The sequence below is a fragment of the Selaginella moellendorffii genome, unplaced genomic scaffold, assembly GCF_000143415.4.
Source record: "Selaginella moellendorffii unplaced genomic scaffold, v1.0 SELMOscaffold_70, whole genome shotgun sequence".
NCBI lineage: Eukaryota > Viridiplantae > Streptophyta > Lycopodiopsida > Selaginellales > Selaginellaceae > Selaginella > Selaginella moellendorffii.
Window position 1 is genome coordinate 609,141 of NW_003314331.1, and position 23,603 is coordinate 632,743.

The 23,603-nt window shown below is 43.9% G+C and overlaps 4 protein-coding genes across 4 annotated transcripts in view; all 4 read left to right on the plus strand.

Annotated features, from left to right (window-relative positions):
* Positions 1-16,749, plus strand: part of LOC112340798 — a 38,534-nt gene extending 21,785 nt beyond the window's left edge. Inside the window, exons 4-7 of the mRNA XM_024659817.1 lie at positions 15,827-15,972; positions 16,019-16,124; positions 16,176-16,328; positions 16,386-16,749. Of these exons, the coding sequence (XP_024515585.1) occupies positions 16,227-16,328; positions 16,386-16,700 (417 nt within the window). The 5' untranslated portion in view covers positions 15,827-15,972; positions 16,019-16,124; positions 16,176-16,226 and the 3' untranslated portion in view covers positions 16,701-16,749. The remainder of the gene's footprint in view (positions 1-15,826; positions 15,973-16,018; positions 16,125-16,175; positions 16,329-16,385) is intronic.
* Positions 11,085-12,848, plus strand: LOC9640750 (lipoyl synthase, mitochondrial). Its single transcript, XM_002985806.2, has 4 exons — positions 11,085-11,505; positions 11,980-12,191; positions 12,241-12,620; positions 12,705-12,848. The coding sequence occupies exons 1-4, from the start codon at positions 11,102-11,104 to the stop codon at positions 12,813-12,815; spliced, it is 1,107 nt and encodes a 368-aa protein (XP_002985852.2). The 5' UTR covers positions 11,085-11,101; the 3' UTR covers positions 12,816-12,848.
* Positions 16,750-16,963: 214 nt separating the features above from the next.
* LOC112340797 (putative pre-mRNA-splicing factor ATP-dependent RNA helicase dhx15) lies at positions 16,964-17,892 on the plus strand. Its single transcript, XM_024659816.1, has 2 exons — positions 16,964-17,480; positions 17,545-17,892. The coding sequence occupies exons 1-2, from the start codon at positions 17,304-17,306 to the stop codon at positions 17,656-17,658; spliced, it is 291 nt and encodes a 96-aa protein (XP_024515584.1). The 5' UTR covers positions 16,964-17,303; the 3' UTR covers positions 17,659-17,892.
* Positions 17,893-18,773: 881 nt separating this feature from the next.
* On the plus strand, positions 18,774-19,403 carry LOC112340795. The gene is made up of 2 exons (XM_024659814.1): positions 18,774-18,793; positions 18,844-19,403. Exon 2 carries the CDS (start codon positions 19,014-19,016, stop codon positions 19,380-19,382), a length of 369 nt encoding a protein of 122 aa, XP_024515582.1. The 5' UTR covers positions 18,774-18,793; positions 18,844-19,013; the 3' UTR covers positions 19,383-19,403.
* The last annotated feature ends 4,200 nt before the right edge of the window (positions 19,404-23,603 follow it).

The following is a 23,603-nucleotide window of genomic DNA, read 5'->3' on the forward strand; positions in this document are numbered from 1 at the left end:
AGCAGTCTGTCGTATGGCCTCCAGCATACAAAGCCATGGCCTTTCTCCAAACTTGCCAGCTTCACGGCCCTCCCGTCGATTTTTCTGGTGACTTCTTTTCCTGCGACGCTGGTGCAAGCCTTCAAGGTGGCAACGTACGATTGAGAGGTCGGAGCACAGCCCCTGGAAGTTTTCATGCTGTCGAAAAGCTCCAACACGGTCCCTGCCTCTCCATACTCGCAGTAGCCAAACATGAGAGCGTTCCACGCCGCGGCCTTTTGACACTCCATGCTGTCGAAGACTCTTCGAGCATCCGTCATGCTCCCACACTTGGTAGAAATCCACCAGTGTGTTGGCGAGCACAGCCTCCGGATCATCGATACTTGAGCGTGTACTCTCGTGCCTCGCTCAAAAGCCACCACCTTGACGAGCCTCCCGTGAACCTGCCTTTGATCTTCTCTCGCTGCAAGGCTGGAGCGAGCCTTGAGCGCAGGAGCGAAAGTGTCTTCTCGCAGCTCACACGCTCAAACAGCTCGAGAGCGACCCTCCCCCCCCCCCCCCCTTCTCCATTCCCATTCCAGAACACGACCGTGTGAAACTCCATCCTGTCGAAAGCTCCCCGATCCCCCCGAATCATTCCTTTCTCCAAAGCACTGAGCTTGACTTTTCCACTGCCGATGACGATCGTGCTCTCTTCACTGTCAGCCATGGAAGAGCACGCCTTGATTGCTCCTAGGAAAGTCCCCGCATTGGGACGCAAGCCGCGGAATAATTCCAGTGTCCAATCTCCTCTTCCATTTTCAACGTATCCCAGCAGCAGCGAGTTCCAAGTCATGACGTCATACTGTGGAATTCTTTCGAAGATCTGACGAATCAAAATCCTTGCTGCTGATGGATTCCAGATACCCGGCCATGATCGCCATCCACACTGCGGCAAGCATGGTGTGCGCATCCGTGACGCTGCAGCATCGCGGTTTGTTCTCAAAAATGTTCTAATGATAATCCCAGCCCTTTGAAGTAGCACAAATACTGCCCAGCCAATATAAATTGCCTGGAACATACCATGGCATAACATAACAGCCCCATGAAGAGATTGGTGAATCATTCGATCTAAGCCATGGAGATGGGGCAGCCTCTTGCGTTGCAACATGAGAATTCTAACAAAGGGCGAAGTAGAGCTATCAATTCTCTGCTTTGAAAGGTATAATCCATTTCAAATTATTAAAATCAAACCTTCTCTAATACAAAATATTTATTACTGAGTGCTTGCATTTGTTAGCCTTGGAGTTACACGAACTTGCAGTGGTGACTCTGGCCAAGTTACTGCTCCAAAAGTCTCATCAAAACCATAGCTTTTCCCGGGAACATGATGCCAATCAAAGCCGTGGAGCAAATTTCCAAGAGTGAGATAGACAGTTTTGAGACCCAGTGCCATGCCTGGGCATATTCTTCTCCCAGCTCCAAATGGAATCAGCTCAAAGTCTTGGCCTTTCACATCGATTGCCGACCCCAGAAACCTCTCGGGCCAAAACTTTGTAGGATTCTCCCAAACTTTCGGATTTCTGCCAATGGAGTAAACGTTGACAATAGTGGTGGCACCTTTGGGAACGTGGAATGATTGACCCAATACACAAGCTCGAGTTGACATCCTCGGCACCAGCAATGGCGCTGGAGGGTGCATCCTGAAAGTTTCCTTGACAATGGCCTCAAGATATGTCAGCTTTGGGAAATCAGACTCTGAAACCATGCGATCTCCACCCACGACAGCATCGAGCTCTTCTTGTGCTTTCCTGATGATCTCTGGATTGTTGAGAAGTTCTAGCAAAGCCCACTCTACTGTGCATGGGCTTGTGTCTGTTCCTCCTGCAAGGATTTCCTGTGGCAAAACATTTCCAGAGTATGAATTATTAATGTTAGAGTGATTCTCCGCTTACCATTAAGGTGGCTCTGACAACTTCATGGTCGCCTCCTCTATGCTCAAGCAAGATATCCATGAAATCCATTGTGGGACGGGATTTGTTGACTTTGTGTTCGTCGATGATCTTCTGGAGGAATTCATTCTGCTTGGCAGCTACTCGTTTAGCCTGTGGTATGTTCCAGTCGATCCATTTGAGCCAAGATGGTACAAACTCACTTATATGGAACTGGAGAGAAAACTTGACTGACTCATCGATCAGTTCCTTGAACACTTTGGCTTCTTCTAGCTCGTCGCCACTCAGGTTCTTGCCTAAAAACCTCTTACTCATAAGGACCCGTGTCTGTACGTTGAATGCAAAAACAGTGAGGTGTTCTCGCAGATCTACAACACTTCGGTCTTTGCAAGCTTGGGCAAGTGATGACATCAAGTAAGAAAGCTCCTCCAGTCTAACCCACAAGAAAGAATCAATGCGTTTGACTGTGAAGAGCTCGGCGGTGCAGATCTTTCTCATGCTCTTCCAGTGATCGCCACTAGCTAAAGCCATTCCCTTGAAATTGTTGCCACTGTGCTCTCCAACCAACAAGTATGGCCTGAAACTAAAAGTTGAGTCTTCAGTCTTGAGCACTTGTTTTGCTAGAGCTGGACTGGAGATCACAATTGCTGGGATCATCCCCAATTTGAGATACATAATCTCTCCAAAATTCCTGGACAGCTTTTGCAATGAATGGTGAGGCATTCTTCCAATGAGATGGAGGTGACCAATGAGTGGCAAGCCCCATGGAGATGGGGGCAGCCTGTTGCTTGGCAACAACACATTCTTGAAGAGATGGAGCAAGAGTAGAAATCCAAAGAAGTAGAGAAGGAACTCCATCTAGTTTGCCTGAATAATGATCATAGACTATAATCATGGTCTATAAATAATGATCTCATTGTGATGCAATTTGTAAACACAGGTTAGGTTGAAGTATGCTTTTTCTATGGCTAGGCATATTCTTTATCCTGCCAACCATTCCATGGATCGAATGACCGGTATAATCTCTTTGTTTCTTAAGCAAACTTGTAGGGGGAGTGTAGGAATTTAAGTATGGCAATCAATATGTGATTACACATGGGAGAAGTATATATTTACATATGTGTGAATATATATTTGTTTTCAATTACACACAATAATATTATGCACACAATTATAATAGCAATTGAAATGTGATTGTGATATGCCATGTGCCTGGGGGCATGCCATATGCACAAACATTTCATGCCACATCTACATTTGAGTATCAATTGAATTCCACAATCCATAGAGCTTGGCATGTACAATATTGCATTGAAAAATATTTTGAGTAATTACTGAGTGACTTTTCTATGGTTTTCTTGGCTTGTCAAGATTTTGAGACATAAACTAATCACATCATGGAGTGAGCACGGGAGGTTAGGCATTAGGATGGAGCTATGTCAAGAGATTGTTGCTCAAATCCAGCTATTATAGTGTCGCTAGGAAGAAGATTGATGGAGGGATATGGTTGGAGAGGCTGTTTCACTAAGAACAAACTCTTAATAGGTGGTGATTCTGCATAAAGTATGATTGCTGATCAAGACTTAAATAGAAATTTGTGAAGAGGCAACTTGCTAAACTACCACCAAATAGTGTATAAAAATCAATTCTCCCCATAATCTTGCTTATTTCTTAATGCTAGATGACAATGAATGGATGAGTTGGGGCTTGAAGAATTTATATATGGTGCATGGTGTTGATGTATCATGCTTGAAAAACATAGCACTGAAAAAAAGAATTTAAGCATATATATTTTTAATTGATATATCTTAAAGTATAATACAATTTTTTGCCACACCACCCACTCTAGGTCTCTAGAGATGTCCTAAAACCATTATTAACTCAATTAAATCTATACTACCTACTATATTTATTCCAATATAAATCCTAGACTTTTTAAAATAGTTAAATGGATATCTGATACTATAAAATAATGATAGAACCAACCATAACTCTTCAAGCAGTTATTTAGTTTCTTAAACTATCCAATCCATGAGTGGTCATCCTATGACCACTCTTAGCATATTTAGAAGATTGTAAGCAATTAAATTGTTCATTCTTCTTTAGTCACTTAAAAATGTTTATGACCACTTAAAAAAGTTTCATTCACAACCTCTATAAATTTTTATCCTAGCTTGTTAGAAGAGTTTCACTCACAACCTCTATAAGTCTTTATCTCAATTTATGACCACATTTTGAAACACTTGTAGTAACTTTATAAGTAGTCTCTTACCACTAGGGTGCCTTAACCACGTGGTTAGAGTAAAATTCTAATGAGCCACTCAAGGTATTTAAGTAAGTAATCTCACCTATACTTAAATTAAAAGCATCAACCATTTTATCTCTTAAAGGAGTTAAAAGTTAACATTCACCAAGTCATTATATCTATATTCATTTTAGTTTTGGACTTTTTATTATTTGTTTTACTTTCACAAGAAATCCCAAGTTATATTATCACCCATTTGTAAGCTCTTGAGTTTGGATTTCCCAAAAAGTCATCTAACCTAATATATTTTCTAATAAATATTATATTCCACATTTTTTTAATATGGGTCTTAGCAATACATTGAAATAAGATAAAAATTACTCCTACTACTTTATTAAAACACATCACTTTTCAATGCTTAGCTTCGTTTTTCAATTCTTTAATCCATGCTTCTTCTGTAGCTGCATATGGGTCATACCCTGGAGGCATTTCTTCGACGGATCTGTATAACTCGAAGCCTAGGCTTGCTTGGTATAAAAGTTCATCCAGTCGCTGAAAATATTCCCAGAGAAGGGGACGAAAGATTCCCAAGTCTGGATGTTTTGTGCAAATCCGTTTGAGGTTTTCACATTCAATCCGTTGGACGCAGAAATGAGGATGGTATTGCAGGAAGTCTGCTACCTGAACGATACAACCCACCTGAAAACATACACAAATCAACATGTAAGATAGAAGGTGATACAAACCTGAAGACGAAGTCTCTTCATTGATCCAGTGTAAGTCCTCTCTGCCCAGTTCTCATTTCACAGAGGATCTCTTGAACAGTGATACGTGTCGTGTCCCTTCGCTAGGCAGAGGTAGCATTTCTTTTGTTCATGAGCAAAAGGATCCACTCCAGGCTAAAAGAAGAAACCAAAAGTCAAATCTGGAAAACAAGTGACCCCCTTGCAGTGTCTTTCCCAATGGCCTCTCTTCTTACAATTTCTGCATTGGTCGACGAGTAATCCCTCCTTCTCACCCGGACGATGAGTTCCTATGATCTCGTACCTGTTACAAACAAAAGCTAGTAAAGATCGAACTCAATCTTGCTTACCTTGCTCGCATGCGTTCGGCAGGGTTCTCCTTCGGCTTTTCCTTTGTGAACACATTGTGCTGCCCGTTGCTGCTGCCGCCATAGGCCTTCTTGTGCTCCCCGTTGCTACTGCTGCCGTCGTAAGCCTTCCTGTAGTGCCCGTTGCTGCTGCTGGTGTACGCCTTCATCCTCAAAACGTAAAGTTCAGAACCCACAGGTAGCTATACCCCGTTCTTGTCCCTGCTGTATTGAAAACATACAGAAAAGCAGAAAAGACACGAGCTTTAATTCCAGGATCCCTTACCTGGAGAACCGAAGCAATGCAATCAAAGAGGAGAACACGATGTAGCTCCGTAGCAGTGCCACAAATAATTAGGTTTCCATGAGCATCTGGGCGATACCTTGACCACCCTGCCGCAAAATCTACAGTTATTGACATTGTTTTCCCACTTGCGTGTGTTGCACGCACCAGAGACAAAGATTGCCGATGAAGACAAAGGAAATAACCTCTTGCACTCGTCCCGAAGTCGACGACGAGGAACGTGTCCTGGCAGTGATTGGTAATCCCTGTTACTGCTGCTCGGTTGGCCGCTTGTACTCGTTGACGATCGGGCATAAACACACCGGACAATCTTTTGCTGCTTCTACTGCCATTACTACTGCTGGACTGCTTCGTTCTTCCAGGACGCTGACTTCCTGCCTTGCTTCGCACTCCTCGACAAGGAATGCCACCAGTGGTTCATGCTCGCTACAACTCCCACGGATTTTTCCAGCCCTGCTAAGTCGACATCACCCAAAGAGGAAGTCCCTTGACCGTAAACTCCTGCCGAGCAACTGTAACGCCGGTCGCACCAGATAACTGTTGTGAGTTTCCTCCTCAATCTTCTTTGCCAAGCGCTCTCTCGAGAACAGGATCTGCTTCATATAGCAGGCCATCTCGCCTTCCACCAGTTTTTCTAGAGCTGCCTTGCACCAAGCCACACCTTACAAGCTCGAGGATGAGATCTCGATTCGCTTCATACCTTCACCAAGTGGCTTCCGAGTGGAAAATGAATGAAGCATAGCAGCATGCCTTCAAAGTCGCACCTAGTGTGCGAAACACGGCTTTGCATGTCAATTTCTACCACTCCTCACAGCCATCGAGAGTCGTGCCTTCAAGGCTAGCAAGAGCATGCGCTGCAGCGTCGTGATCATTCCCGATTCAAGCTTTGGTCGACAAGCCTCTGAGCGCATCAATCACCTCCTCACCAAGTCCAGCTGGTACTCACTTGCAGAACGTTCACCCGCGGCTTTTCCATGAAGCACGATAACCTTCGTCATCTTCTTCCCACTCAAAGTCTGAGCAGTGCCATTGTGTCGCTTGTCAACGCTCGAACCAAGCCCGACTGGATTTCCAAGAACATGAAACGGGGGCGGCTCCACAGATTTTACTGGCTCAGGAGAGTTCTTGCTTCACCTTCTCAGGATCCAGATCAAGGTTGATGAAGGGAGATGAACACACCTGACTGTGAGCGCTGGCTAACTTTACACGAATCATCATGTGTGCACTTGGACAAGATAAACATAAGGTAAGAACTTTTATATATATCTTGATGAGCATCCTTAGCTTGGGACGTATGTGACGTATGGGCCACAGACGACTTTTCCCGTACATGAAAGTATCACGGTATCCATGTCTCCAGGATCGCACTCGGCAACCACGAGGCCTCTATCTCGTAGACGACGCCATAAGATAAGAAAACGCAGCTCGCTGGTTAGCTTTCTTCACGGAAGTGATAACCAGACTCTTGCCGGCCTTACATTGTGCGTCTGGGGCCCCGAGTTTCAGCGCAAGTTGGGCCTTCACCGCACTCGTCAAGGAGAATGAGCAGCTCGTTGTCAACCAGCTTCGAGGTGTCTGCATAGCGGACCTCCACGCTCGTGAACGATCCAGGCGCCAGTATTTCTTTCACCTCCGCCCAGAGTCACGGGCGTTCGAAATCCCAGCTGCTTCCACTCGTTCTGAAGCCAGCGCTTCTGTCTCGCCACGGTTGTCATGACAGTTTCCACTGCCATGGCTTCTGTAGCATATACGTGCAACCTTGTGTAGCTTAGCCTCGAGCTGCTTTTGTAGCAAAGTTAGTCCCCTCTAGTTTTTGCCGCAAACTCTAGCCATGAGAGTGTTCTAGGCCATTCTTGGCCTATTAAAAATGATCCAGTCGGCTGTTGTTCATCCCCGACAGATCCATTTAACTGAGCTTCCAGTGTATCTAACGAGGATGGAAAGTTTGAGACGAGTCCCTGTAGCAGCTTCCACTGAACGATCGATTCTTGCAGCTCCTGCTGGACTTTTTCCCACTGGTGTAGTGAAAGTTCTTACCTTTGCTGTTCCTCCTCGAATGCTTGAAATTGTGCTGCTCCTTCATCATCTTTCTCGCAAGAGAGTTCGTGCTGCCTCCTGAAGTGTGCGATTCATTCGCTCTGCTACACCGTTCTGCTGCTGTGTGTCAGGGATTGAAAATTGCCGCTGTATTCCAGAGGAAATACAAAAACTGGCAAATTCCTTGGATGTATACTCCCCACCTCCATCACTTCTTAGCATTTTGATTCTCTTTCCTGTCTGCAACTCCACCTGAGCCTTGTATTCCTTGAATTTCTGGAAGGCTTCTGACTTGAGCTGGAGGAACTTCACTGCTACGATTCGTGAGTAGTCGTCTATGAAGGTCACGAAGTATAGCTTCTTGTCTCTGGAAAGTGTGGGCATATTGCCAGAGAGATCAGAATGAATCAGTGCTAGAGGTTCTTTAGCACGATTAGTGGCTATCTGTGGAAAAGGGAGCCGGTGATGTTTACCGAGTGCACACGGCTCGCAAAACTTCATCGCACTTGATGAAGTGATGCTCAAACCTTTTACCATCTCTTTTGCCGCTAGTTCTTTGATGTCCTGTAGGTTGGTGTGGCCGAGTCTCCTGTGCCATATCTGGAGGTCTGCTGCTTTTTTCGTCCCAGCAAAAAAAGCTTTTACTGGCTGCACCACCTCGGCATTAAGTTGATAGAGACCAGCCTGTCTACTCCCACAAGCTATTCCATTTCCATTCACGTCTGTGATTGCACACATCTTTTTTGTGAATGTGATCTCCAGATCACGATCAGCAATCTTTCCCACTGAGAAGAGTGTCTTGTTCACTCCAGGAACATAGTAAACATTCTTCACGCTGGCAATCTGTCCTGTTGGCAGCTTGATGTCGATCGTCCCAACACCCTCCACCTTGTATGAGTAGTCGTCGCCAAGAAAAATTCGTTTATTTCCTGGGACCTTCTTCAACGTGGTGAAAAATTTCCTGAGGTGCGTCATGTGTTTGTTTGCCCCAGAATCAAGGTACACCACTTCTGCTTCTGTGCCAAGAGTGTTCTTTGCAACCTGCTGGATACTAGTGGCCATGAACAAGCTGCCATGGTCGTCCACATCCTCCTGGTTGTCTTCCTCGCTACTTTCTGCTGTCCTGGCAAAGTTGGCCGACTTGTTCTTTCTTGCTGCCAGTCTCTTTGCCTCAGCTTTTCGCGCCTCCTTAGCTTTCTTGGCCTCTTCATCTGTGCAATCTCGTGCCCAGTGCCCTGGTTTCTTGCAAATGTTACAGCGATCATTCTTCTTTTTCTTCTTGAACTTTTCTGGTTTGCTGCTCTCGCCCTGAGCGTTCATTGGTCCTAGTCTGTCCCACACTGTGACAGATCGTTTCCCCTTTCCTGCGAAGAGTGCCAATTCTTTCTCATTTGAGCTCGCTTGCCCTGACTTGAGAAAACCCTCCAACGCTGTGAGGTCGGCTACGATCTGGCTGAAAGTGTTACTGGAACTTAAATGATGCGACCTTGCGAGTTGCATTGGTCTGCTAAGCCCCTTGAAGAACGCTGTGATCAGCTCATCTTCATCGAAGTCTTTCATTTGAACTGCATCGATGGATTCTGTCTGAAGAGAAGAGAGCGGCCCTGAGACGCTGACAAAGGCAGCGCCATCGTCCCAGGATCTGAAGCCCTCAGGGCTCCGATACCATATTCGGGATAGAAATCACGAATGTACTCTGGAATGCCAGCCGCTGCTGGCGCTACGCCCGGGGCCTGCCGGGCGTCTCTCTTATTGACTATAAGAACTGAACAGACACGACGGGTCAACTTGACCCAAGAGGGAATCACGAATATTCCCTCAATAGCTTCCAGTGTATCTAACGAGGATGGAAAGTTTGAGACGAGTCCCTGTAGCAGCTTCCACTGAACGATCGATTCTTGCAGCTCCTGCTGGACTTTTTCCCACTGGTGTAGTGAAAGTTCTTACCTTTGCTGTTCCTCCTCGAATGCTTGAAATTGTGCTGCTCCTTCATCATCTTTAGGACACCCTCTAACTGCGTTGCAGCTCCTTGGCAACTGATGTAGGCTGTGAACACAGTTCTAATCTTTTCACTCTTGCTCATACCACTGCTCCAAATGAGTTACCCTGGTGATCCAAGCGCTCTTCACTCGAAGGTGGAGTTTTTGGGCAAAAACTTCACGAAAGAAAGTCTATTGCCGCAGCCTTGTCGAGGTAGCAGAGCTTTGGACTGCAGTTGGAATGACAGCCACCGACGCCTCATGAAGTATGTGAGTGGACAGGTTGCCTCATGAAGCATGTGAATCAGCTCGATGAAAGCATAGGCCCATGGATTGCTGTTCTGCCCAGGCACAGACACAAGAGCTAGTTTTCCACCATGAGCGGCGAGCAACGATTCAGATAATTCTAATGCCAAGATTCAGGCCAGAAAATCTCACAAAATGCAGTCTTGCCTCTTGTTCGCCCGCTGCTCAGTAGCGCCAATGCGAACCTTAAAACGTTTGAGGGGGAACGAGGAGTTCTACCTTTCCAAAAAGTACAGCATGGCCACCATGCCAAAGCTAATCATCCATGGGGAACTAGCCACTCCCTCCTTTCGATTCTACAGCGAAGCACCTTCTCTTCCCGCTTATTGAAGAGCCATGGTTCTAAACAAAACTTCGAAGGATTGCTAAAAATTTCTAGAACTGCCTTTTTTGCAGCTCAACGGATTACTTTTCAAAGAAAGGAGTATAATTGAAGTCTGAGAATTTCCAGGATAAAAATCCAATTATCACAATCTAAAAGTCACCTGAAAAAAACATTCAAAAGGTTTTTATGAGTTACTCAACAAGGAGAAGTTCAAGAATTTCAAGGTCTCACATAAGGAACTAGCTATTAAGTTCTTAGAGATCAAACTTGATGAAATTGTTGAGTTTGATTAAATAAATTGCTTGTACTCACAGAGAGCATTGCAGATTGAAGCATACAAGAGGTAAAATGATCAAGATCTGATGATCTTCCATCGTTAGGAATTTGAAAATCATCGTAACCTGGATTCTGGCTAAGAGCGCTTGCTTTGATGGACTTGCAAAGCCTTGTCACGCTCCAAAGCAACCTTGGCTCTCTCGTCCTCGGGAATCTGATAGTAGTTGTCGCTATCCTTGGTGTTCATCTTCACAGCAATTTCATACACCTTTCTCTTGTAGGCAATCTCCTGCTCCTCCCTCTTGCTCAGCTTCTCGCCCTCAAACAAGAATTTCTCGTCTAACAAACTGTCTCTGAGCTGCGCCACTATTTTTTCTTGCCTAGTCTTGAGATACTTTTCACGAGAACGAGCCCTCAATGCCTCTATCATTCTCCGTTTAATCTCTTCCTCGTGTTGGGACATGTCTGCCTCCTTCTTTGAAGTGTTCACCATTTTCTTGCAACCCTAGAACTTGGAATCCCTTAAATAGTTTGATCCTGGCCTTTTGAAGAGAATATACCTAGAATATGCTCAAGCTATCATTTTGGAAATTAGGGTTCTTCGCATTATTTTCTCCTTTTTTGTGGCCATGGCTCGCTGGCTGCGCAGGCTCAATCCACTCATGTCCGTCGCGCAGTCCGAGGCGGCCTCTCCGATCCCGATCTCTCCGGCGCTGGCGGCGTTCCGAGAGCGATTGGCAAGCGATGCGCCGGAGCTTAAGGATTTCGTGAGCGAGGGCTCGGGTGTGGAAGGCTACTCGGTGGCGGTGGGGACGCGGGAGGATCCGCGGCGCAAGCCGGATTGGATGAAGCGGATCATTCCAGGTGGGGAGAAGTACACGAGGATCAAATCGCAGCTGAGGGAGCTCAAATTGAATACCGTGTGTGAGGAGGCCAAATGCCCCAATATTGGAGAGTGCTGGAGCGGTGGCGACACGGGCACGGCCACTGCGACGATCATGATCCTGGGGGATACGTGCACCAGAGGCTGCCGGTAAGCTTTCTTCTTTCTTGCTAGTTTGTTCTTGGATGCATTGCTGGTTTGCTGGACAGTATTGGTTTTTCTTCTTGGTACTCTAGATCTTTTCTTTCTCAACATACTAGATCATTGCTCCATTTTTTTAGATCTTTTCTTTCTCAGCATACTCGATCATTGCTCCATTGTTTCTTTCTTTGTACTCTTTCTCGACATACTAGATCTGGTTTTGTCTTGGTACTCTCTTCTCCATTGTTTCTTTCTTGGTACTCTTTCTCAACACATTGTTTTTTTTCTTGGTAGTTTGCTTGCTCTAACTAGATAACGTTGAGTTCTTCACCACTGCTAGCTTTCTCTTGCGATTCCATGCTGGTTTGCTTTCTGTTTATTTTGCGTGAAGTTTCATTGTTAGTTTTTTCCATTCCTTTGTGAAGCTACTTGTACACTTTTTTTCTTTCTCGTGTTAACATTTTTCTCGTTCCTGACGTGCAGATTTTGTGCAGTGAAGACATCGCGAGCTCCACCTCCACCTGATGCAGACGAGCCAGCCAAAGTTGCTGAAGCGATTGCCTCTTGGGACCTCGAGTATGTGGTGCTCACGAGCGTGGACCGGGATGATTTACCCGATCAAGGAAGCGGGCACTTCGCCGAGACAGTGAGGAGGATCAAGCAACGCAAGCCGGGCATGCTGGTTGAGGCCTTAGGTGAGCTTATGCCAGCATCTGGAGGAACTAACGTCGTCTTCTGTCGCAGTTCCCGACTTTCGAGGCGATCCCGACTGCGTGGAGAAAGTGGCCACCTCTGGACTGGACGTCTTTGCGCACAACATAGAAACCGTGCAAGAGCTACAGAGCTCGGTCCGAGACAGGCGAGCAAACTTCCAGCAATCCATCAACGTCTTGAAGATGGCCAAGCTGACAGGTCCTCGCGGGGTTCTCACCAAGACCTCGATCATGCTGGGCTGTGGCGAGACATCTTCACAGGTTTTGGAGACCATGGCCAGAGTGAGAGACGCCGGCGTGGACGTGATGACTTTCGGGCAGTACATGCGACCGACGAAGAAACACATGCCAGTGTCCGAGTACGTGACTCCGGAAGCGTTCGAGAACTATCGAAGAATCGGAATGGAAATGGTACGTTTTCGAAGTTTCGAAGTGTTTTTGTTTTTTTTTTTCCAGCTGAAGCGTGAAAATCTCTTTTTCCTTTGTTTCTTACAGGGATTTCGATATGTGGCTTCAGGCCCAATGGTGAGATCCTCCTACAAAGCTGGAGAGTTTTACATCAAAGCGATGCTCGACGCAGATAGAGAGGCAGCGATGGTTTCATAGAAAAATATTAAAGGTATGATTCTTTCGCGCGGAGATTGATTCCGATTTAAGAAGAGCCGTCGGATTCTCCACGTCACCGATTCCCGCGGCGGAGGATCGTGCGGCCTAGCGGCGCCCCTCCAGATCCGCCGCTTGGCCTCTTCCTCTTCGAGTGTGACTCTTGGCCACTTTGGCCAAAGAGTCGAGCTCTTGAAGAAGAGGAGGAGGAAGAACTTGGGCGATCGAACAAACGAAGTAGAAGATCATGGCTCGACGGAGGAAGAGCCGGAGCCGGAGCCGGGGTGGCAAGAAAGTCCGCGTGCCAAAGATGAAACTCGCGGTGCGCGATGCTCTGGCGTCGCTCAAAGCCAAGAGAGGTGTCACAGCTGCGGCGGTGGCCCGGAAGATCAAGAAGAAGTATGGAAACGATCTCCCCAAGCGCTTCCAGGCCCAGGTGGGGCGATCGCTGCGCGGGCTGGTCCGAGCGGGGCGGCTGGAGCGTGTGCGCGGCCGCTTTGCGGTGGCCACTGGCAAGAGTGGACGAGGCGGGCGACGTAAAAGAGGTGGACGGTCGAGATCGAGATCGACGTCGCGGAAGGGCGGGCGGCGCCGCCGCCGTCGCCGCCGCCGCCGCCGGGGTGGACGGCGATCGCGATCGCGGTCGCGGTCGAGGAAGGGCGGGCGGCGCCGCCGGCGTCGCAGACGCCACTAGAAAATGGTGCGGGCGCATATTCCTTTGACTCGTTGGTTATTTTTGTGGTTCTTTTACGTGTTTGTGGAGGTTTTTGGTGCAGGAATCAGAGACGCATTCGATGATGAGATCCATGACACGAACATCCTTTAATTTTTTCGAAAATGCCACTACTGTGTTCTTTTGACGAATAAAATTTTGAGATTAGATCCGACCTCGAGCTTCTTCCTAATTTCTTCTTTAACTCCTCCGACTTTTTTTTTATCCACGCCCGCCCCATCCGTTTGGAAGTTCCGCTCTAAATTCAGCAACGAATTCATTAGTTTTCGCCTTGCATTGCAGCAAGAAAGGGAAGCAAATCATCGGAGAGGCGGGGCTTTTCGAGCGAAGTAGGTCGTCTCGCGAGCCGACTCTGCGCACTAGACAATTACACACAGTGTTTCGAATTAGAGTTTTCATGAAGAACTTGCAAACTTTGGACTGGGCTGGTGCTTGAAAGGAAAAAAGTAGAAAGAAAGATTGTGATTTCAATGGACCTCATGTCGTCCAGTGTCTGCTGGCATTTCAGGTAATGAAAAGACGACGTTTAACTTTGAAGCAGCGAACTCTATCTACGACTATGTTCCAGCGCTTCTACTACAGATCCCACTTCATTGCGACCAAAAAAGTGGCAGCGTCCAAGGACTGGTATCCAGGGATGAGTTCACAAGCACGGAAAGACTTGAAATTGTAACCCATCATCTGGTAAGAAGCTGCAAGGATGATCCCTCTGCGACTAAGGCGTCTGCTGTGGTTAAATTGGAGTTTCGAACGTCCAAGGAGAGTACTGGTAGTCTGGGCGCCCACTCCCCGGCCTCCACACCAGATCCGATCTGGCTCATTTGGTTCGTATGAATACTGGACGGCGTGCTTGAACGACGTCTCTGGGTACATTCTGGAAAACTTTTCATGGTGAGGCTTATTGCATTGATTCAAGAATTGTTTTAATAACTGGGAAGGAAATTTTGACCTCGTTAAAGTGGATTGTAGAATTATAAATTTTTATTAGAGATTATTATCTAAAATAAAATGTACTTTTTATAATAGTAAGATAGAATTGGCTGAAGTAAGAACAGTATAAAAAATAGTTGTGTTTATACAGAATTTATAATAACTGCAAGCAAGGTGCTTTAAGTTTTTATGGAAGTAAAATTGCATTTTATGGTATATTTGGTAGTAAATACAAAAATATTTTTCTGTTATATAGTTTTTTGGGGGTTTAAATATAAATGTAATATAATAAGAATACAGTCAATTTAACCTATTAAAACTCAGTATATAGTATTTAGAAATATTACTTGATAGGCTGATATAACATTTGAAGTTTTGCTTAATTTTCAAACATTTCAGAGTGATTTTTTCTAAATGTAATGTTCTATTTATTCTTTTATAATTATATATAAATATATTCTTAAACAGCTCAGTTCTATGCAAGTTGATGAGATCCCTTAAAATATTAACCATCCAATTAATAGGAAGCTAGAACTTCTTACATCTTAAGAATTTAATGAACCATTCTACTTTCTAAGATTTCCTCACCAATCAAATTAATCTAATGCTTTGTGATCCTTTTTATAAAGTCATTTTCTTTGTAATAATCAAATGTGCATATTTATTATCAAAATATATTGAACAATAACCAGCTGTTTCTTGATTAAAATGCAAAACTTACGTATCTTTTTGTTATGTGTGTGTACTTTATTACTTCATATTAAAGCATCTATTTAATTCTATGTAGGCCAGAATAGACGGATTCTTTGTTAGTCTCTATATATAACTTAAATTACAAAAGCACATTTTAAATATATACTCTGAATATCTATTAATATTGCTGCACGGATTCTTTTGTACTCTTTCTCTTCCTTCCTCTCTCCAGCTTCCCTCCACTTGCTCGGCTTGTTTGTTCAGGGAGCATTTCCTCCCTTCTCATCTCTCTTTTGCTGAATTGGAGAGTTCTTATGGGACAAATCCTGACCCTTATCTTACTTAAGAATATGCGTGGTATAAAGGTTAGCGTTTGAGGGTTGCATCAGTGAGATCGATTCGATTGATTCTCCCGCCTGCCAGGTAATCGATCGCCAAGCTCGGTCGCTCATGGAAACCTAATTATTTGTGCCGCCCAGACTGTGGTCGCGCATCGGAGCTACATCTTGTTCCAAAGCTCTTCTCAAGGCCCTCTTTGATTGCATTGCTTCGTTCCTCCAGATAAGGGATTAAACGTATCTTAAACGTATCTTTTCAATACAGTAGGGACAAGAACAGCTACCTGTGGGTTCTAGACATTTCCTTTTTGAGGATGAAGGCTTACGACGGCAGCAGTAGCAACGGGCAGCACAAGAAGGCCTACGGCGGCAGCAGCAACGGGCAACACAATGTGTTCACAAAGGAAAAGCCCAAGGAGGTGGACATTTTTGCAATCGAGAACCCTGCTGAACGCAGGCGAGCAAGGTAAGCAAGACTGAGTTTGATCTTTACTTGCTTTTGTTTGTAACAGGTACGAGATCATAGGAACTCATCGTCCGGGTGAGGAGGAGGGCTTACTCGTCGACCAATGCAGAAGATGTAAGCAGAGAGGCCATTGGGAAAGACACTGCAAGGGGGTAAGAAAGCTCACTTATTTCCCAGATTTGACTTTTTGTTTCTTCTTTTAGCCTGGAGTGGATCCTTTTGCTCATGAACAAAAGAAATGCTACCTCTGCCTAATGAAGGGACACGATACTTATCAATGTTCAAGAGATCCCCTGCGAAATGAGGACTGGGCAGAGAGGACTTACACTGGACCAATGAAGAGACTTCGTCTTCAGGTTTGTATCAGTTTCTATTCTCTGTTTCTTTGTATGTTTATTTGTGTACGTTTTCAGGTGGGTTATATCGTTCAGGTAGCAGACTTCCCGCAATACCATCCTCGTTTCTGCGTCCAACGGATTGAATACGAACACCTCAAACGGATCTGCAAAAAACATCCAGACTTGGGAATCATGGTTGTGCCTGAGCCACCCTGTCCTCTTGCGGCCCTTATCTGGGAATATTTTCAGCGACTGGATGAAGTTTTATACGAAGCAGGCCTAGGCTTCGAGTTTTACAGATCCGATGAAGAAGTGCCTCCAGGGTATGACCGGTATGCGGCTGCAGAAGAAGCATATATTGAAGAATTGAAAAATGAAGCGAAGCATTGAAAGGTGATGTGTTTTAATAAAGTAATAGAATAAGTATTATAGATGAGAAGACCTTTATAAGTTATTTTTCGTTTTCATTGATGGGATACTTTTCGCATTAATTAAAACTAGCTAATGTTTATGTTTAAAACTAGTTTAACGCCTAGAGAGATTCTTTCTGGGAGAGTGAAGAACTCCTCCTTCCCGCTCAAGCGTTTTAGGGTTCGCATTGGCGCTGCGGAGCTGGAAGCGGCGGGCGCTGGATCGTCCCCACAAGAGGCAAGACTGCATTTTGCGAGAAATTTCTGGCCTGAATCTTGGCGTTGTTGGCAGTAGAATCGCCGAAATCTTTGCTCGCCGCTTCCCTGGTAGAAATCTGGTGCTTTTGTGTCTGTGCCTAGGCAGCGCAGCGATCCATGGGCCTACGCTTTCATCGAGCTGGAGAGGTCGCAACGCGGTGCTGGTACTCACGAACCGCCGCCGCCGGATGAGGCGTTGGTGCCTGAAACGAAGCTGGTGTTGCGCCATCATTCCAGCCGCGGTCCAAAGCTTTGCTACCTCGACAAGGCCGCGGACATTGGTCGCTTGAGGAGCTGCGACGCAGTAGAGGGTATCCTAAAGACGATGAGGGAGCAGCACGAAAGCATTCAGAGGAGGAACAACAAAGTTAAGAACTTTTCACTACACCAGTGGGACAAAGTCCAGCAGGAGCTGCAAGAATCGATCGTTCACTGGAAGCTGCTACAGGGACTCGCCTCGACGTTTACATCCTTCATCCTTCAAAATATACGAGCTAATCAGGTACCAACCACAAGCTTTTTTGTTATCTTGGTTTCATCGCATTAAACTATGAACACTGCTACAGGTCACTGTGCTGATTGGTGAGACTGGCTCTGGGAAGAGCACTGGACTCATGCAGTATTTATGTGATGGTGGTTTATCGAGCAACGGGAAGTTCCATCGTTTGTACACAGCCTAGGAAAGTAGCAGCATTTGCTCTTGCACGACGGGTTGCCGAAGGATGCCGCTGAGAAGACGAATTCCATTGGCCTCTTGGAATACAGGGCTCAACAAGACCTTGCCAAAATGGTACGGATTTACTCCTAGCAGTGCTGAAGGAATGTTTACGCGCACTTGAGAGTCATCGTCATGTCAGCTACAGCCGATGCCGAGCTTTTCGTTCTTGGAAGGAATTTCCCGGTTGAGATCCACTACGAACAGCGTGAGACTTCAACCACGTAACAAGGACAATGGAAAGAGTTTGCGAGCTTCACAAGGAGGCCGATTGAGGGAGATATATTGGCTTTCCTCACGGATATCGAATGGGTCTGCCAGTGATTGGCAAATACGCCGCGTGCACTTGTGCTGCCTCTTCATGGAAGGCTTCGTCAAGAGGATCAGCAACTGGTATTCGAGGCAGCACCACCTGGTACGGGAAAGATGGTCTTTGCAACAAATATCGCCGAGACGTCTTTGACGATGCCAGGAATCAGGTACTTCAAAGTTCTTTTACGATAATCTTCCTTGAAGCATGTAGCTGATACTCGCTTTCTCGGCTTCTAGGTACGTGGTGGATCCAGGATTGTCAAAGCAAGCCATCTTTGATCACAGACTGGGATGACAACGCTGGAGCTTACGGCAATCAGTCAAAGCCGCGACTCAAAGAGCTGGTCGTGCAGGGCGCATTAGTTCTGGTGTCTGCTACAGATTGTACAGCGATGAAGACTTTGACGACAATGCTCTGGTGGGGACTTCGGAAATTTCCCGTTCTCACATGGGGATTATCAAGCTCCTGGCACTAGGCGGATGATGAAGTGAAGAACTGGAGGCTCACGAAAAACTGGCCAAGATAGGAGTGGAGCCACGGCTAGGCAAGATCATCCTCGACAGCCAGGCTCACTGTTGTGGTCGAGAAGTCAGTACCCTGTGATGACCATCTTCTTCCGAGCCGGCTCTGAAGAAGCAAGCTCCTGGCAGACCGCCGGAAGATGCGCTGCTGTCATCGGCATGGAGACCTGTTCAGCCTCTTGGACGTGTACCGGGAATGGAGCAGCAAGCTCGGCTGATAGCGACAACGAAATGAAGAAGCGCAGATAACACAGTTGACTTTGAAGGTATGCTACTACTCTTCATTCATGTTCCAGTAGGAAACCACTTTGTGAAGGTATCTCCCAAGGCGTATGGTACGAAGCGAATCGAGATCTCGTCCTGGAGCTTGCAAAGGCAGCTCTAGATAAACTGGTGGAAGGCGCTCCTTTTGAAGACGGCCTGCTGGACGAAGCTGCAATGAATGCAACCAGAAGGAGCGACAGATCTCACTGACGTCCACTTGGGATGATGAGAGTTCTGGTTGGAAAATCCGGGGTCGACTTAGCCGGGCTGGAAAAATCAGTGGGAGCTCCAGTGGCATTCCTTGTACGTACATGGGGACGAGGAATGCGTGGAGAAAGCAAAGCAGGAAGCAGCGTCCTGGAAGAACGAAGCAACCCAGCAGTGGCAGCGATCGTCAACGAGTGCAAGCTCAGGCTGTCAGGAGGTGTTCCTCGCCGTCGACTTCGCGGCCTTTCAGCAAATGGACGAGCTGTGCAAAGCTTCCGTGGGAGTTTGCGTGGCCACGAGCGGGGGAGCCACAGGTCCGGACTGCGAAAGCTCATCAGCGATCTTTGTCTAGAGAGCTTACTAGAGATTGAAGCAAAAAGATAAGTAGTTTGCTATATATAGCATTAGGTTTACTCAGCCCTCTTCAGCGACGACACAATGGAGGAGGCTGCTTTGGAGTTGCTGCGGTTCTACGTTTCTCACTTCGATCTTCCCACAGTGAGAATAGCTCCTGTAAAGAAGCAAAACGCACGCAGGCAGGAGTTCATAAAATGGCATTCTAGTGCCCAATCTTTTCGTTTGATGGGCCTTCTCCCCAAGGAGGAACTTCCTCCTGATTTGCGACGCTTTGGGTTTGATACTTCTCCGGAGGCTCCACCGCCCACAAGGGCACCACGCCCTGTGGCGCCTACTTGCTGGGGTCGTTCACGACCCGAGTACGAGCGCCTCAAGGCTGCATATGACACAAGAGTGCAAGCGATGGAAGACATGTATCGTGCGGCAAGGGATGCCTGGGATGTTCAACACCGAAATAGAGTCCGCCAGCAAGCTGTTGTTTCAAGGTTCAGGGCTCTTATTGAGAGCCACAGAGGGGCACCTCAGTTGCACGTGCTAGGTGCTTCTTTCCAACATAGTGGCAAGGTGGAGACTCGTTTTGATGGTCTCTATGTGGTTGTGGATGGTGGGGAAAGGTTCCTCTGTCTTACTCCAGAAGAGATCTTCCCTAGTGGTGTGCAGGAGATCCCTTTGTTTGGGATATGCAGGATTGGCGACATTAATCATGAATTTTACTCCTGGGTTATGTCGAAATTCGAGGTAGGTCATGTGGTGAAGTATCCGGATTACATACGAGAGTACCCACACGGCATACCATAAATGCTCCCTCTCTACTGTCAACTGTAAATTGTTCTGTGGTAATAAAAGTATAATAAAGCTAATGTTTCAATATAAAATGTAAACAGTAAAGAATAATGTGTCCATTTTAGTTGATAGAAAATTGCTATATCACTTTCTTGCCCAAGAGAAATCTGAAATGAGCAATCAAGCACATAGAGGAATGGAACTGGCTTGCGTGTGTGTGATAGTGTGTGCCACACTTGGCACGCACACGCTGGACGAAATGGGAGACAAAGACCTCCTCCTAGAGCTCTCCATAAAGAAATTCTGTCTTCACATCGAGCTAGTGAGCTACTTGTCCTAATGTGCATTTGAAGTCTGAGAATCGCATGGACACAAATATTTTGCAGCAGTAGCTGAACTCTGTCAAGCAGGCTCTTCTCCATAGGCAAAACAATGGCGTGCAGCTATGGAGGAGGAGTACCATTCGCAGCAGGCAGGAAGGAGGGTGGTCAGCACGAATGCTGTTCAGGCTCAAGCTTGATGCTGCTGAGGTGCTGCGCTACAAAGATTGCTTTGTAGCAAGAGGACTTTCCCAGGTGGCAGGAGTTGATTTCTCATAAACATTTCCTCTAGGTGCATTTTGGAAAACTTGTCATGGTGAGGCTTACAATCTCCAATCTTCCACTGTGCATTAGATCTAATAAGTGGAAAGGAGATTTTGACCTAGTTCATCAGCATAAAGTAAATTAGAGGGATTGTTATAAATGTTTATTAGAGATTACTATTAAAAAGAAAATGTATTTTTTTATACTAGTAAGGATAATTTGCTACGGGTTGCATGTAACAACGCTTGGTTTGCTTAATAGTAGTATCATTCCTACTTATTAATCCAATTGATCAAATAAAAAATTAGAATTATAAAAATATTTATAATTTATAAATACATGCTATCAACCATTAGATGGTAGAATAAAAAAGAATATACTAGAAAGCGTTTAAGAAAGTTTATAAATTATAAACATGGTTATAAATCATAAATACAAGATTAATCTAAATAAATAACAACCATTGGATGGTAAAATATCCTAGAATATCCAAGAATATTTTAAATATATCCACTACCATCCCAGTCCCTTTACAGGTTTGCTTAAGCAAACCAAAAAATAGTTATGTTTACAAAATTTAATAGTAACTGCAACCAAGGTGATTTAAGTTTTTATGGAGGCAAAATTGCATTTATGGTATATTGGGTAGTAAATACAGAAATAGTTTTTCTGATATATAGCTTTTTTGGGTTTAAAATTTAAATGTAATACAATATGAATGCAGTCACTTTAAGCTATAAAAAGTCACTGTATAATATTTAGAAATATTACTTGATAGGTTGATATAACATTTGAAGTTGTTCTTAATTCTCAAACATTTCAGAGTGATTTTATCTAAATCTAAAGTTCCATTTGCTATTTTATAATTATGTATAAATATTTTCTTAAACAGCTCGATTCTATGTAGGTCGTTGATTAGATGCCTTCAAATATTGACCATCCAATTAATAACATATTTCCTAACCACAGAACAAAAAATAGAGCGTTATTGTATTGGAATGCCAAACTGGGAATAGATATGGAGCATTATAAAAGTAAAATAAAATATAAAAACATTATTTCTATGCATGTATTAATTTATATAAAGCATTTTAAAGGTCTAGTTAAACTATAGTCAATATTTATAAATGTTTTAATTAGAAAAATTATAATACTATATATATATATATATATATATATATATATATATATATATATATATATATATATGTATGTATGTATGTATGTATGTATGTATGTATATGTATATATTCTATTTTGTTGTTTACTTCTTAGCAAATTGGGCCCAAACTGTCTGGAAGGGGTATAGTCCTTATAAAACTTAAATACAACAAACCATAATTGCTGCAAAGCAGTATAATTTTTTAAATATAAAAGTCCAACTTTTAATGATATATATCTTAAAGCTATAAAGAAATATAAATATGATTTTTATTTTAGATTCCCATGTCTAACACCAAGTTTGTACATACTCTTTGTTCCACCTATGTCTTCATCTCGTGAATTTCCTCAGCTCTTCTAATATCTAAGGATTTCATAATTGCAAAATGTATTAGGCAATAAAAAACAACTGTATCAATCTCCTTTCAGCATTCTCCCACCCTTTCTTATATATGATAGAACTAATTCTCAAATATAACAATTCTAGTATATATATTAGTATAGATATGAATTGTATATGATACCTTTATTAATGTATTTGCTATCTGATGTGTCAATATCATTTACCACAACTCTAACCACTTTTTGTAGAAATGTTTCAATTTATTAGTTGGAGTTTTATCCTCAACTATTTGGAACAATCATAATGTCAAAGTCGAACTTCTTAAGATATATATAAAGGAAGAATAAATCATCCATTTTTGTAGGCTAAAAATGCTAGCCTTTAAGAAACTTTCTTCTCTTGTCTTTGATAATATTTGTTCTTCTGTGGAATGTAGCACCTTTGTGATATTAATGATGTAAATTGTTAGGCAGAAATGTTACCACAGCAATCTTTACATGAGTGTAAACACCAGCAATATATATATATACACATCATTGAATTCTACATTGTCTACACATGGACCTATATATAGGTTGAAAGCATCAATATGTTTTGCAATTAGGAAAAAATGTATGTTTTAGAAATAAATATGCTTAGTAAAATGGATTTATGTTCCTCTATAATGTTCCATTTAACTTTTCTACCCGGTCAAACTCTAGTTGACTGTTTATTTTAGTTTATTGGTCTTTTAGCATAAATATTGCATTGAGAAGACAAAAAACAAAAACTCAAAAGGAATCAATTGTAAATTACAAGTAAACGTATCAGTCTATAGGTAAAATTCAAAAATAATATGCATTACTTTTTCTAAAAGCCAGATAATAATTCTGTGTGTGTATTTTACTATTCATTCTAATTTTTTTTATAAAATTAAAACATCTATTTAATTTTATTTAGACCAGCATAGACTCTATATGTAACTTAAACCACAATAGCATATTTTAAATATATACTCTGAATATCTACGAATATTGCTGCTGGATTGTGGATAAAATAAACCTTTAAGTGGATTCTTTTGTACTCTTTCTCTTCCCTCCACTTGCTTGGCTAGTTTGTTCGGGGAGCATTTACTCCCTTCTCATCTCTCTTAAGATTACTATCGTTGCTGGGACAAATCCTGGCCGTTCGTTCGATATGCAACTTCAGAATATGCTTGGTATAAAGTTAAAAATTTGTGTTATAAGAATATAAAAATTTAAGCATACGTGTGTGTCATTTACTCAGTTTTTTAAAAAGTAAATTGAAACTATAACTTAATTATCATCCAAAAATTATTCATCTCTAAGTTTTGTAAATACATGTGTATATATATATGTATTACCCTGCCTAGATTAT